Source organism: Anomaloglossus baeobatrachus, chromosome 2 (assembly GCF_048569485.1).
Source record: "Anomaloglossus baeobatrachus isolate aAnoBae1 chromosome 2, aAnoBae1.hap1, whole genome shotgun sequence".
Lineage (NCBI taxonomy): Eukaryota > Metazoa > Chordata > Amphibia > Anura > Aromobatidae > Anomaloglossus > Anomaloglossus baeobatrachus.
Genome location: NC_134354.1, coordinates 229,031,690 through 229,045,162, shown reverse-complemented (window position 1 = coordinate 229,045,162; position 13,473 = coordinate 229,031,690). Strand labels below are relative to the sequence as shown.

Genomic DNA, 13,473 nt, shown 5'->3' with positions numbered 1-13,473 from the left:
GCTTTTGCGGCCTAGTTCGTTTCGTTCCCGCCCCCAGACCTGCCAGTCAGGGGGAGGGCGGGACGCTGTACAGACTATCAGCGCTGAGGGCTGGAGTCTGCTTTACATACTCCAGCCCTCACACTGGGCACAGTGGGACGCCAGTTTCCCGCACTTTGTTTGTGGCACGCCCAAGGTCCGCCCCTCCTCACAGGACGCCGGCAGCCATTCCTGTCTGCACGCTGAGCTGGAGAGGGGAGACTGGGAGACCCAGACACGGGATTCTGCGACCTCACACCCGCTTTTCAGCGGGCGGTAAGCAGCCCTCAAGGGCTCACCCCCACTTGTGCCGAAGTGTACTTTGTATTTTTGTGCTTGCATGCTATACATTACACTGTACGGTCGCTGGTGACTCTCTGCTATATACCCTCCACAGCATGTCGTCCACAAAAAGCAAACGTGCCAAGGCACAGACTTTATATGCTGCTTGTACCGCATGTGGGGCTGCTCTACCGGCAGGTTCCACTGACCCCTATTGTGTGCAGTGCTCGGCCCCTGTGGCACTTGCTCAGCCGGGGCCGCTGCTAGAGGTGACCCAGGGAGAACCACCTGTGAATGCTGTCCAGGTGACAGGGACGGAGTTTGCAGTTTTTGCTGACAGATTGTCTATGACTATGTCTAAAATTCTTGAAACATTGCAGTCTAGACCAGTAACTCAGACCATGGGCACTGTTGAATCATTGCTCCCTGGTCCCCCTCAGCTGGAACACTCCCGAGCTCAGGAGGTGTCGCATGCACCCCAGGGTGACGACTCTGACTCGGACGACAGTCCCAGACGGCCTAAGCGGGCTCGCTATGAGCGGCCCTCAACTTCATCACACTGGTCAGGGTCCCAGCTGGACGACTCTCTGTGTGATGAGGCGGATGTGGCTGATCAGGATTCTGATCCTGGGACCGTTCTCAATCTGGATACACCTGATGGTGACGCCATAGTGAATGATCTTATAGCGTCCATCAATAGAATGTTAGATATTTCTCCACCAGCTCCTCCTGCGGAGGAGTCAGCCTCACAGCAGGAGAAATTCCATTTCAGGTATCCCAAGCGTAAATTGAGCACTTTTCTGGACCACTCTGACTTTAGAGACGCTATCCAGAAACACCACGCTTATCCAGATAAGCGTTTCTCCAAACGGCTTAAAGATACACGATATCCTTTTCCCCCTGACGTGGTCAAGGGCTGGACCCAGTGTCCCAAGGTGGACCCTCCAATCTCCAGGCTTGCAGCTAGATCCTTAGTTGCAGTGGAAGATGGGGCGGCACTTAAAGATGCCACTGACAGACAGATGGAGCTCTGGTTGAAATCCATCTATGAAGCTATTGGAGCGTCGTTGGCGCCAGCATTCGCAGCCGTATGGGCACTCCAAGCTATTTCAGCTGGGCTTACACAGGTCGACACGGTCACACGTACATCTGCTCCGCAGGTGGCGCCCTTGACCTCTCAAATGTCTGCATTCGCGTCTTACGCGATTAATGCTGTCCTAGACTCTACGAGCCGTACGGCAGTGGCGTCTGCCAACTCCGTGGTTTTACGTAGAGCCTTGTGGTTGAGAGAATGGAAGGCAGATTCTGCTTCCAAGAAGTGCTTAACCAGTTTGCCTTTTTCTCGTGACCGACTGTTTGGTGAGCGTTTGGATGAAATCATTAAACACTCCAAGGGTAAGGATTCATCCTTACCTCAACCCAGACAAAACAAACCCCAACAGAGGAGGGGACAGTCTGGTTTTCGGTCCTTTCGAGGCTCAGGCAGGTCCCAATTCTCCTCGTCCAAAAGGACTCAAAAGGATCAGAGAGGCTCAGATTCTTGGCGGACTCAATCACGACCAAAAAAGACAGCCGGAAGAACCGTTACCAAGACGGCTTCCTCATGACTTTCAGCCTCCTCTCTCCGCATCCTCGGTCGGTGGCAGGCTCTCCCGCTTTGGCGACATTTGGCTGTCACAGGTCAAAGACCGTTGGGTGAGAGACATTCTGTCTCACGGGTACAGGATAGAGTTCAGTTCTCGTCCTCCAACTCGCTTCTTCAGAACTTCTCCACCTCCCGACCGAGCAGATGCTCTTCTGCAAGCGGTGTCCGCCCTAAAGGCGGAAGGAGTGGTGACTCCCGTTCCTCTTCAGGAACGAGGTCGCGGGTTTTACTCCAATTTGTTTGTGGGCCAAAGAAGGACGGGTCGTTCCGTCCCGTCCTGGATCTAAAGCTGCTCAACAAACACGTGAAAACCAGGCGGTTCCGGATGGAATCCCTCCGCTCCGTCATCGCCTCAATGTCTCAAGGAGATTTCCTAGCATCAATAGACATCAAGGATGCTTATCTCCACGTGCCGATTGCGCCAGAGCATCAGCGTTTTCTACGCTTCGTTGTAGGAAGCGAACACCTGCAGTTCGTAGCTCTACCTTTCGGGCTGGCGACAGCCCCTCGGGTCTTTACCAAGGTTATGGCAGCAGTAGTGGCAGTCCTGCACTCGCAAGGTCACTCTGTGATTCCGTATTTGGACGATCTACTTATCAAGGCACCCTCTCAAGAGGCATGCCAGCACAGCCTGAGCGTGGCACTGAAGACTCTCCAGGGTTTCGGGTGGATTATCAACTTTTCAAAGTCAAATCTAACCCCGACCCAATCACTAACATATCTTGGCATGGAGTTTCATACTCTCTCAGCGATAGTGAAACTTCCACTGGACAAACAGTGTTCACTACAGACAGGGGTGCAATCTCTCCTTCAGGGCCAGTCGCACCCCTTGAGGCGCCTCATGCACTTCCTAGGGAAGATGGTAGCAGCAATGGAAGCAGTTCCTTTCGCGCAGTTTCATCTGCGTCCACTTCAATGGGACATTCTCCGCCAATGGGACGGGAAGTCGACATCCCTCGACAGGGATGTCTCCCTCTCTCAGACAGCCAAGGACTCTCTCTCCGGTGGTGGCTTCTTCCCACCTCATTGTCGAAAGGAAAGTCGTTCCTACCCCCATCCTGGGCGGTGGTAACGACAGACGCGAGCCTGTCAGGGTGGGGAGCAGTGTTTCTCCACCACAGGGCTCACGGTACGTGGACTCGGAAAGAGTCCACCCTTCAAATCAATGTTCTGGAAATCAGAGCAATCTATCTTGCCCTACAAGCCTTCCAGCAGTGGCTAGCAGGCAAGCAGATCCGAATTCAGTCGGGCAACTCCACAGCGGTGGCATACATCAACCACCAAGGGGGAACACGCAGTCGGCAGGCCTTCCAGGAAGTCCGGCGGATTCTGACGTGGGTGGAAGACACGGCATCCACCATATCCGCAGTTCACATACCAGGCGTGGAAAACTGGGAAGCAGACTTTCTCAGTCGCCAGGGCATGGACGCAGGGGAATGGTCCCTTCACCCGGACGTGTTTCAGGAGATCTGTCGCCGCTGGGGGATGCCGGACGTCGACCTGATGGCGTCACGGCACAACAACAAGGTCCCGGTTTTCATGGCGCGATCCCACGATTACCGAGCTCTGGCGGCAGACGCCCTAGTTCAGGATTGGTCGCAGTTCAGGCTACCTTATGTGTTCCCACCTCTGGCGTTGTTGCCCAGGGTGCTGCGCAAGATCAGGGCCGACTGCCGCCGCGCCATCCTCGTCGCTCCAGACTGGCCAAGGAGGTCGTGGTACCCGGATCTGTGGCACCTCACGGTAGGCCAACCGTGGGCTCTGCCAGACCGTCCAGAATTGCTGTCTCAAGGGCCGTTTTTCCATCTGAATTCTGCGGCCCTGAACCTGACTGTGTGGCCATTGAGTCCTGGATCCTAGCGGCCTCAGGTTTATCTCATGAAGTGGTTGCCACCATGAGACAGGCTAGGAAACCATCCTCCGCCAAGATCTACCACAGGACGTGGAAGATATTCTTATCTTGGTGCTCTGCTCAGGGAGTTTCTCCCTGGCCATTTGCATTGCCTATTTTTCTTTCCTTCCTGCAGTCTGGGTTGGAAAAAGGTTTGTCGCTCGGCTCCCTTAAAGGTCAAGTCTCCGCGCTATCCGTACTTTTTCAGAAGCGCCTAGCGCGACTTCCTCAGGTACGCACGTTCCTGCAAGGGGTTTGTCATATCGTCCCCCCTTACAAGCGGCCGTTGGAGCCCTGGGATCTGAACAAGGTCCTAATTGCTCTCCAGAAGCCGCCTTTCGAGCCTTTGAAGGATGTTTCCCTTTCTCGTCTTTCACAGAAAGTGGCCTTTCTAGTGGCGGTCACGTCTCTTCGGAGAGTGTCCGAGCTGGCGGCGTTATCATGCAGATCTCCCTTCCTAGTATTTCACCGGGACAAGGTAGTTCTGCGTCCAATTCCAGAATTTCTTCCTAAGGTGGTATCCTCCTTTCATCTCAACCAGGATATCACTTTACCGTCTTTGTGTCCGCATCCAGTTCACCAATTTGAAAAAGGTTTGCATTTATTGGATCTGGTGAGAGCACTCAGGATCTACATTTCCCGCACGGCGCCCCTGCGCCGCTCGGATGCACTCTTTATCCTTGTCGCTGGTCAGCGTAAGGGGTCGCAAGCTTCCAAATCCACCCTGGCGCGGTGGATCAAGGATCCAATTCTTCACACCTACCGTTCTGCTGGGCTTCCGATTCCATCAGGACTGAAGGCCCATTCTACCAGAGCCGTGGGTGCGTCCTGGGCATTAAGGCACCAGGCTACGGCTCAGCAGGTGTGCCAGGCGGCTACCTGGTCGAGTCTGCACACTTTTACCAAGCATTATCAGGTGCATACCTACGCTTCGGCGGATGCCAGCCTAGGTAGACAAGTCCTTCAGGCGGCGGTGGCCCACCTGTAGGAAAGGGCTGTTTGACGGCCCTATCACGAGGTATTCTTTTACCCACCCAGGGACTGCTTTTGGACGTCCCAATTGTCTGGGTCTCCCAATTAGGAGCGACAAAGAAGAAGGGAATTTTGTTTACTTACCGTAAATTCCTTTTCTTCTAGCTCCAATTGGGAGACCCAGCACCCGCCCTGTTTTCTTAGGGATTTTGTTTTTTCGGGTGCACATGTTGTTCATGTTGAAGAGTTCAGTTCTCCGATGTTGTTCCTCGGATTGAATTTGTCTTTAAAACAGTTATTGGCTTTCCTCCTTCTTGCTTTTGCACTAAAACTGAGGAGCCCGTGATCCCACGGGGGGGTGTATAGCCAGAAGGGGAGGGGCCTTACACTTTTTAGTGTAATACTTTGTGTGGCCTCCGGAGGCAGTAGCTATACACCCAATTGTCTGGGTCTCCCAATTGGAGCTAGAAGAAAAGGAATTTACGGTAAGTAAACAAAATTCCCTTCTTTACTCTGGCCCATAAATAAAGTTGGTAAGGTTATCGGTACACTATAGGTTCTTAGCATCACAGTTAAAAGTTGCCAAAAGCATTACCCTTTTCTCAGATATTTGCAGTTATTGCTGAAGCTGCACATCACCGACCCCTTTTCTCCACTTCTGCTTGAATTCTACATGTAATACTAATAATGCTGAGAGCTTTTATTCTGGTAATGATCTGATTGGGGACACAGGACCCTAGGTGTGTATGTTTCTTCCTTTTTTCTTTCTGATTATTTTCCGGGTGGTGTGAATGAATGTCCCCCACTTTAGGGTGATTTTCTCGGGTAGGGCACTCTGTACACTCCAGTAGTGTAACTCTCTCTGTGGATGCTATTTTGTTGCTTGTCACCCATCCACCATGACTTCTGCGGCATTAAAGTACTGGTTTCCCCACATTCTGTGCAGGGCCACAGAAAGAGTGACTCTGCGAGTGTCTGAAGACATTGACATGTGAGCATAATACCGCAATTATACCCCCGCCCTCCCTTTTGCCAATTTCTTTGGGTTTGGGTTGTCACCAAGGGGTTTCCCTGTGCGTTATTCCTCTTGGGCCATCCTTTCCCAGGTCCTCTGTTTTTACAGCCCTTTTGCCTTTTTTTGTAATTTTCTTTCCAAGTCTCTGGTGCTTTTTTTGCACTGCCTCAGGGACATCTTCAGTGTATACAGAGGCCTCCTTGTCATTTTGTCATTGCCACTCTAAGGTCTATGGCCTGCCTCTGCAGAGTGAGAAAGTCCATAATGGCCTTGGCTAATCTTCTTCACAGTGTTTATCTTCCAGTGACCCCTTTGGAAGATCTAATTGACCTCTCCTCAATTGCTACTTGCCTCAGGCTTCACTTGTGTTAGCACAACTTGCAGCCCGCGAACCAGCTAATTCTGTTGTTGTTTGGAGCTCAACTTGGCGCTAAAAAGTCCCTTAAGGGGTTTCCCTTTACAATTCACCAGCTCTTTTTGGAAATTACCTTGATGAAAGGATAAAGGTTTGTACCCTAGAATTGTATCTGCTCTTACCCATATTGCCTCTTCCAGTTGTTACACCTTTTTTGCAACGACTCTTCCTCTGGAGGAAAGAAGTCCTACTGATCCTCCAGCTACTGGTAGCCATCGATCAAACTTATACTAGACCAAGTCCTCTACTTCCAGATCTTCCCTAGTATGAAAGTCTGTCCCCATTCAAATCGCCTTTTTAGGTGAGGTCAATGTCTTTTCTCCTTCAGAGAAAGTTTGATGGCTTACGTGAACAACACTTGAGTCAAGGAAGTTGTATCTTTGGTTTGCAAAATTGAATTCACTCACCTAACCCCCAAATATAATTTTCTTTGTCTCGTCTGACGATTCAACCTCACCAACTTACCTTTTTCTGAGCCATCCTTGAGCTTCAGATCAAAGGAGTCATTGTCCTGTTTCAGACATAAAACCAAGAAGTTCCCTTGACCAGACCCTTCCTGGACTTTAAGAAACTACAAATTTTTGTCAGTATAAAGCCTCATGTAGAAAAAAAATCTCCATCGATTGAGGCAAGGATGAATAAAAGCCAAGCTTATTATAAATGTTCATTAAAGAACATTATTAGAGATGGGGAAACAAAGGCGCAATAGGGTCTTACCCGGTATTTATCGTTAGAAATGAACCCGTTTTTCCTATATGTTATATTTCACCACATTAAAGAACATAGCACAGGTACAACACCAGACCTCGGCTTTTCTCCTACTTTACCATATGAGGGTATAGCCAACAAGGTGGAGCCAATACTTTTATTCACCTAGTGGTGAGCCATTTATTCTGAAACCTGTGTAACCTAATATATTTAATAAGAAAGAAATTCAAACAAGTACAAATACCCATGTCAAATGGAAGAGGAACCAGCTAAAATGGAGCCAATCTCTCAGTCTTAATCACTTGTAGTGTTCATAGCTCCCTGAAAATGTTTGAGGGGCTGTAATGAACCGCTTTGGTTTAATGGATATACAATTCTGTCCCACAAGGGATGTCATCGTATGTCTTCTAGATGGCACAGGAACTGAGCCCATGCCAGTAGCGTCAGGAACTGGCAGTAATCAACAGCATGGCCCTTTCCACCATACCCAGGATCAAAGATTACTTTGATCCCCGTCTTTTAAAAAAAAAAAATACAACTATTCCAGATAAAAATACCCCATCATACGGCTACAGACGACTATACGATAGTGATGAAAAGAAAAAAAAACAAACAACTGTAATGCTCAAGATCGAAGGGGGCTGGGATCCCACTGAAATGTCCTATTCAATAACAACTGTGTCTTCTATAGGAATGGTAATGGAATGGGTTTTCCCTGGAATGTGATATCTAGTTGCCATAAGGCATCCAGGGTGGGACTAGCAATGTCTCCAAGTTCTGCCACCTCACTTTGCGAATATGATATTTGTCAGTATTACTGACAGGCATAATAATGCACTTTTACATGTTGTATATGCAGTACAGAAATATAACACTATGTTATCAGTAATGAAAACCTGGCTAACACGGTACAACGATATATTTTACCTGTAACAAAATGGAGGATACCAGAATGTACCGCATCTTTATGGAACTAAAGGCACTTCTGAACTGGCTAACATCTGTAATGAAGAAATTACATGTTCCAGTCCTATAGTGAACTAAACTGAAAAACTTGGGAAAAAATAAACCTCATTTTGCCATTTTATAAAATTATGTACAAAAAATGCTAAGCATTATAAGAAAGGTATATAGAATTGGTATTTCCTTTGTAAGAAACTAAATTCTAAGGTTGAATAAAATTTAAAAATGTGTTGTGTCTTTAAAGAGAACCTGTCAGCAGGATTTAGCCCTCCCTATAAAGTAAAGCAATGGCCATAATGGTGCTGAGATGCTGATTAAACGGATACCTGCAGTGAAGGAATCCCATTTGTAGTTGTTGAATAATCTTCCTCTAAAGTTTCCATCTAATGACGTCTTCTGGGCATCTCGGTGCATCACCCTGTGTGCAGGTCTTCAATAAAATAGAGCCTGTAGGCGGCACATGCGCAGAGCAAGATTTCAGCTCAATGACTTCTTCATTAAGCCAAAATCTCTATCTGCGCATGCGCTGCCTCTGGCTCCATTTTGTTGAAAACCTGCAGACCACCCATAGAATCGCACTGCACACACCCCGTCCAACGCAATGATGGTGGCACAGAATTTCAAAAAGGAGGCAGGTCACTGAATAATCTGTAAAAGAAACAGAGGAGGCAGGCAAAGGGGGGTGAGAAGCAGAAGACGACCCTACCCCTCCCGCCAAGTCCAACCACGATGCACAGAAGACGTCATCCTAAAAAGTTTAGAGGAAGATTATTCAACAACGACAGATCCGATTCCTTCACTGCAGGTATCCGTTTAGTTAGCATCACAGCAACATTATGGCCATGACTTTACTTTACAGTGCTAAGTCCTGCTGTCAGGTGCTCTTTAAGGCCCAAAATAGCTTTACCTTAAAGGGTTAAAGAAGAATTGGTCCTGATATGTGTGGTAAATGGCACTGGTAGGTTTGCTGCAGCGCCACGGTAAAGATATACACAAAATAGAGGGTCGCATGATACCAGGTTGTGATAATATCTGTTTCCTAATATCCAGGAGGGGATGCAGCAGAAGATGAAGAAGTGGATGTGACCAGTGTGGATCGTATTGCTGCTTTCTGCAGCAGGTACATTACTGATTGTGGGGATTTATGTGAATAAGCGTGTTTGTATTGTTTGTATTGTTTGTATTGTTTGTATTGTTTGTATTGTTTGTATTGTTTGTATTGTTTGTATTGTTTGTATTGTTTGTGTTGCTTGTGTTGTTTGTTTGGTTTTTTTTGTAGCATTTATTCCATTCTAAAAAAAATGTCCTGGCAGTGTGATTCTCCACATTTATGGCAATATCCAACTCGTTTTGTTGGATTTTTTTTCTTTTATTTAATAAAACATAAATTTGTCATGTGTTGCCACTTTCTGAGACTGAATGTTTTCATTTTTCTATCGCTGGAGCTGGGGTTTTTTTTTTTCTTTTTATGTCAAGCTGATGGTTTTTAGGTGATACCATTGTCGGTAAATGTGATGTTTTGATCGCCGCTCACTGTATTTTTTGGCATTTTGATTCTTTTTCCCATTAGATCTTTTATATATATGGTTAATTTTATGTTGTGATAGATCAGACTTTTATGGACATTGCGATACCACATGATTGTTTTTTACATTTTTTGTTATTTTAATGAAGGAAAAGGAAAGCGATTTTGAATTTTTAAATTAATTTAGATTTTTTTTTTTTAAAGATGGCATACATATATATCTATATCTATCTCTCTCTCTCTCTCTCTCTCTCTATGTATATGTGTATATATATATATATATATATATGTGTGTATATATATATATATATATATATATATATATATATATATATATATATTGTTTCTTTATATTTTAGGCCACTTTAGATCTGTGATCTTTTGATTGCTTGTATGATACTGCAGTACAGCAGTATTGCACTATATCGTAAAATTCATAGTGGCCTTCTAAGACAAACCTATTGGCACACATCTCTCGATTGACGTTTTTGAATTTTTCATTCAGTCCTATTGCCAGCAGTGTATAAGATCAAGCCCTTCGCTGTGCAGGCCGCCTTTACAGACAATTTTGCAAGAAAGGGACATTCTAAAAAGCTCAGTGATTTCAAGCTAAAGTAGCAACAAGTCAGGGGAAATTCTTCCCTCCTAAATTTCCACGATCAAAATTATTTTATTGAAAAGTAGAAGCATTAAGGTACCACAACATCTTCGCCACAGAGTGACATACCACAGAAAGTCACAGTGGGGTCCTATACTGCTGAGGCACATAGTGCTGACAATCGCCAAAACTCTGATTTCCAAATCTCCTTTAGCATTAATATCTGCACAAGACTGTGCGCTGGGAGCTTCTTGGCATGCGTTTCCATGGCCAGGCAGCTGTGATTAGGCCTTACATCACCAAGCACAATGCCAAGTGTTGGAGTAGTGTAAAGAACTCTAGAGCAGTGGAGACATGATCTATGGTGTGTTGAATCAAGCTGCTCTATCTGGCAGTCAAAGGGCAAACCTTGGTTTGGAGAGTGCAGGAGAATGTTGCCTGCCTGACTTCACTTCGTGGCAAATATAAAGTTTGGTGGACAAGCGATAATCCTATACGGATAGTTTTCAGTTTTCCTAGTTGGACAGCTATACACTTACAACTTTGTGGGGACAATTTATGGAAGGCCCTTTTCTGTTCCAGCCTGATTGCCCCAGTGCACAAAGCAAGGTCTATAAAGAAATCGTTGGGTGAGTTTGATGTGGAAGAAGTTGACTGGTCCACACAAAGCTGTGACCTCAATCCCATCAGACACCTTTTAAGATGAATGAGAATAGAAATTGTGACCCAGACCCTCTTATATAACACAAGTGTCTAAGCTCACAAATGCACGAATGGGCAGCAATTCCCACCTACACGTTCCAAAATATTGTAGAAACCCTTTCAAGCAGAGAGGAAGCTGTTGTAGCTACAAAGGGACGACCAACTCCATATTTATGGCTTATTATAGGCGTTCCAGCTGCTCTTATGTGTAGGTGTCCCAATACTTTTATTGAGGTAGTGGATTAGTTCTAAAACGCCACTCTCTTTCAATTTTGGATAAGGGCAACTATTGTGGTTGAGTTTTGGCATTGGACTTAAAAAAAAGCTATTCCCTTTCAGAAACTTATGGGTAAAAGTTTTGGTAATTATCTAAATATAAGTCTGAGTATTACTTACACTTGCTAGGTCCAGTGCCGGCTCTGGTGCTGCCTCAGTCTCTGGTTAGTCTCCAGCGCTGCAGCTAATCTCAGAGATGGAGACTAGAGGGTAAATAAGTCAGGTGTTTTTTTTTTTTTTGTTTCTTATAACTACCGAAGCATATTCCCAAAAGTTTTCTTAAAGAACACCTTTACACTTATCTTGCCTTGCGTATTGTGTTTAGTGCCTTGTGTGTTTTGTAACATTTCTTTATTGTATATAAATAGTTTTCTACTGTTTGTTTTTTTTTTTGCAGTGATGAAGAATTAGAAGATACAAAAGCACTTTTATACCTTCCCATTGCTCCAGAGGTAGAGGATCCTGAGGAAAATCCCTATGGACCACCTCCTGATGCAGGCCAAATGCCACTCTCTGAGGATGGGACAGGAACGGAGAAGAAACGACAGGCCTCATCAGATGGTGGACAGCCCCCAAAGAAAAAACCAAAGACCACAATGGTTGAATTACAAGGAGTGCCCAGTGATGGTAAGTTTCACGTCCTGTCCACAACCAGTATGGTTTCTCAGCTTGTTCTCTATTACTGAATGACCATAGATAAGAGATGCCATACAGTAAACCAAAATGTATTCTTTCTTTGTCGCTCTATTGGGAGACCCAGACAATTGGGTGTATAGGCTATGCCTCCGGAGGCCGCACAAAGTATTACACTCAAAAGTGTTAAGCCCCTCCCCTTCTGCCTATACACCCCCCGTGCTCCCACGGGCTCCTCAGTTTTTTGCTTTGTGCGAAGGAGGTCAGACACGCACAGCACAGCTCCACAAATTAGTCAGCAGCAGCTGCTGACTATGTCGGTTGGAAGAAAAGTGGGCCCATATAGGGCCCCCAGCATGCTCCCTTCTCACCCCACTCTTGTCGGCGGTGTTGTTAAGGTTGAGGTATCCATTGCGGGTACAGAGGCTGGAGCCCACATGCTGCTTTCCTTCCCCATCCCCCTCAGGGCTCTGGGTGAAGTGGGATCCTATCGGTCTCCAGGCACTGAGACCGTGCTTCATCCACAACTCCTGTGGAGCCTGCTGGATAGGAGCCGGGTACCGTTCAGGGACATGGCCCTGCTACGTGAAGGTACTCTGTATCCCTGTGGGGACCGCGCACGGCAACACCTCAGCTTTGCTGGGTGTGCTAGTGCACCGGGGACCGCGGCGCTGACCGGGTTAAACTGTGCCATTACACACTCAACGTCGCTGAGTGTGTTTATATGTAGGGGCTACCGCGCTAACCGCCGCTGCCATGGGAAACTGCGGCGCGGCTGGGACTTGTAGTTCGCCGGGGACTTCGGCGTCGGCCGCGCTTTTACGGCGGCCACGCTTATACTTGAGTCCCCGGCTTGCTTTCGGCCTAGTTTCCCTTTCTCCCGCCCTCAGCCCTGACAGGCAAGGGGAAGGGCGGGACGCTGCACGGCACGAGCAGCACTGAGGGCTGGAGTATGATTTCCATACTCCACCCCCCTCACTGTGCACAGTGTGAGCACCTCGGCCACGACCACGGCTCCCTCCTCTCGTCAGGACGCCGCAGCCATTTCCTGTCAGCTCCTACGACGCTGCAGAGAGGGACAAACCCTGGGAGACCCAGACACGGTCTCTGGTGGCCTCATAACCGCTTTAGGCGGATGGTAAGCAGCACCTGTGGTGCTAGCCCCATGGTGCTGTAGTGTATTGATACATTCTTTGTTTATAGTATATATTTTACACTGTATGAGCACAGTTCATTCTGGCTATATACCCTATTGTGTTACTCAGGGCGCCCACAAAAGGCAGGGGTGCCAAAGCACAGGCTTATTATGCTGCCTGCGTCGCTTGTACGACCCAGCTGCCGGCAGGTTCCATGACCCTCATTGTGTGCATTGTTCGGCCCCTGTGACACTTCTTCAGCCAGGGCCCCTGCTAAGAGGGGCCCAGGGGGAGCCACCTGTTGACACTGTCCTAGTGACGGGGACGGAGTTTGCAAAACTCTCTGAGACTATGGCTAAGATACTAGAAGCCTTGCAGTCCAGGCCGGTATCTCAGCAAAGGGACTCTGTTGAATCATTGTTCCCTGGCCCCCCTCAGTTGGACCAACAATGTCCTCCCGGGGTATCTCATACATCCCAGGCTGAGGGTTCTGACTTGGACCCCAGCCCCAGACCGACTAAGTGGGCTCGCTTACAATTTCCCTCGACATCATATTGTTCAGGGTCTCAGCGGGGGGAATCTCTGGTTGATGATGCGGAGACAGCTGATCAGGATTCTGATCCTGAGGGCGCTCTCAATCTTAATACTCCAGACGGGGACGCCATAGTGAACGTTCTTATTGCGTCCATCGATC

The 13,473-nt window shown here is 47.4% G+C and overlaps 1 protein-coding gene across 3 annotated transcripts in view; it reads left to right on the top strand.

The window, feature by feature from the left end:
* RBBP5 (RB binding protein 5, histone lysine methyltransferase complex subunit) overlaps positions 1 to 13,473 on the top strand; it is a 161,626-nt gene that overhangs the window by 116,591 nt on the left and 31,562 nt on the right. For all 3 annotated transcript variants that reach the window (XM_075335683.1, XM_075335681.1, XM_075335682.1), the window contains 2 exons: positions 8,960 to 9,029; positions 11,408 to 11,637. In XM_075335683.1, the coding sequence (XP_075191798.1) occupies positions 8,960 to 9,029; positions 11,408 to 11,637 (300 nt within the window). The remainder of the gene's footprint in view (positions 1 to 8,959; positions 9,030 to 11,407; positions 11,638 to 13,473) is intronic.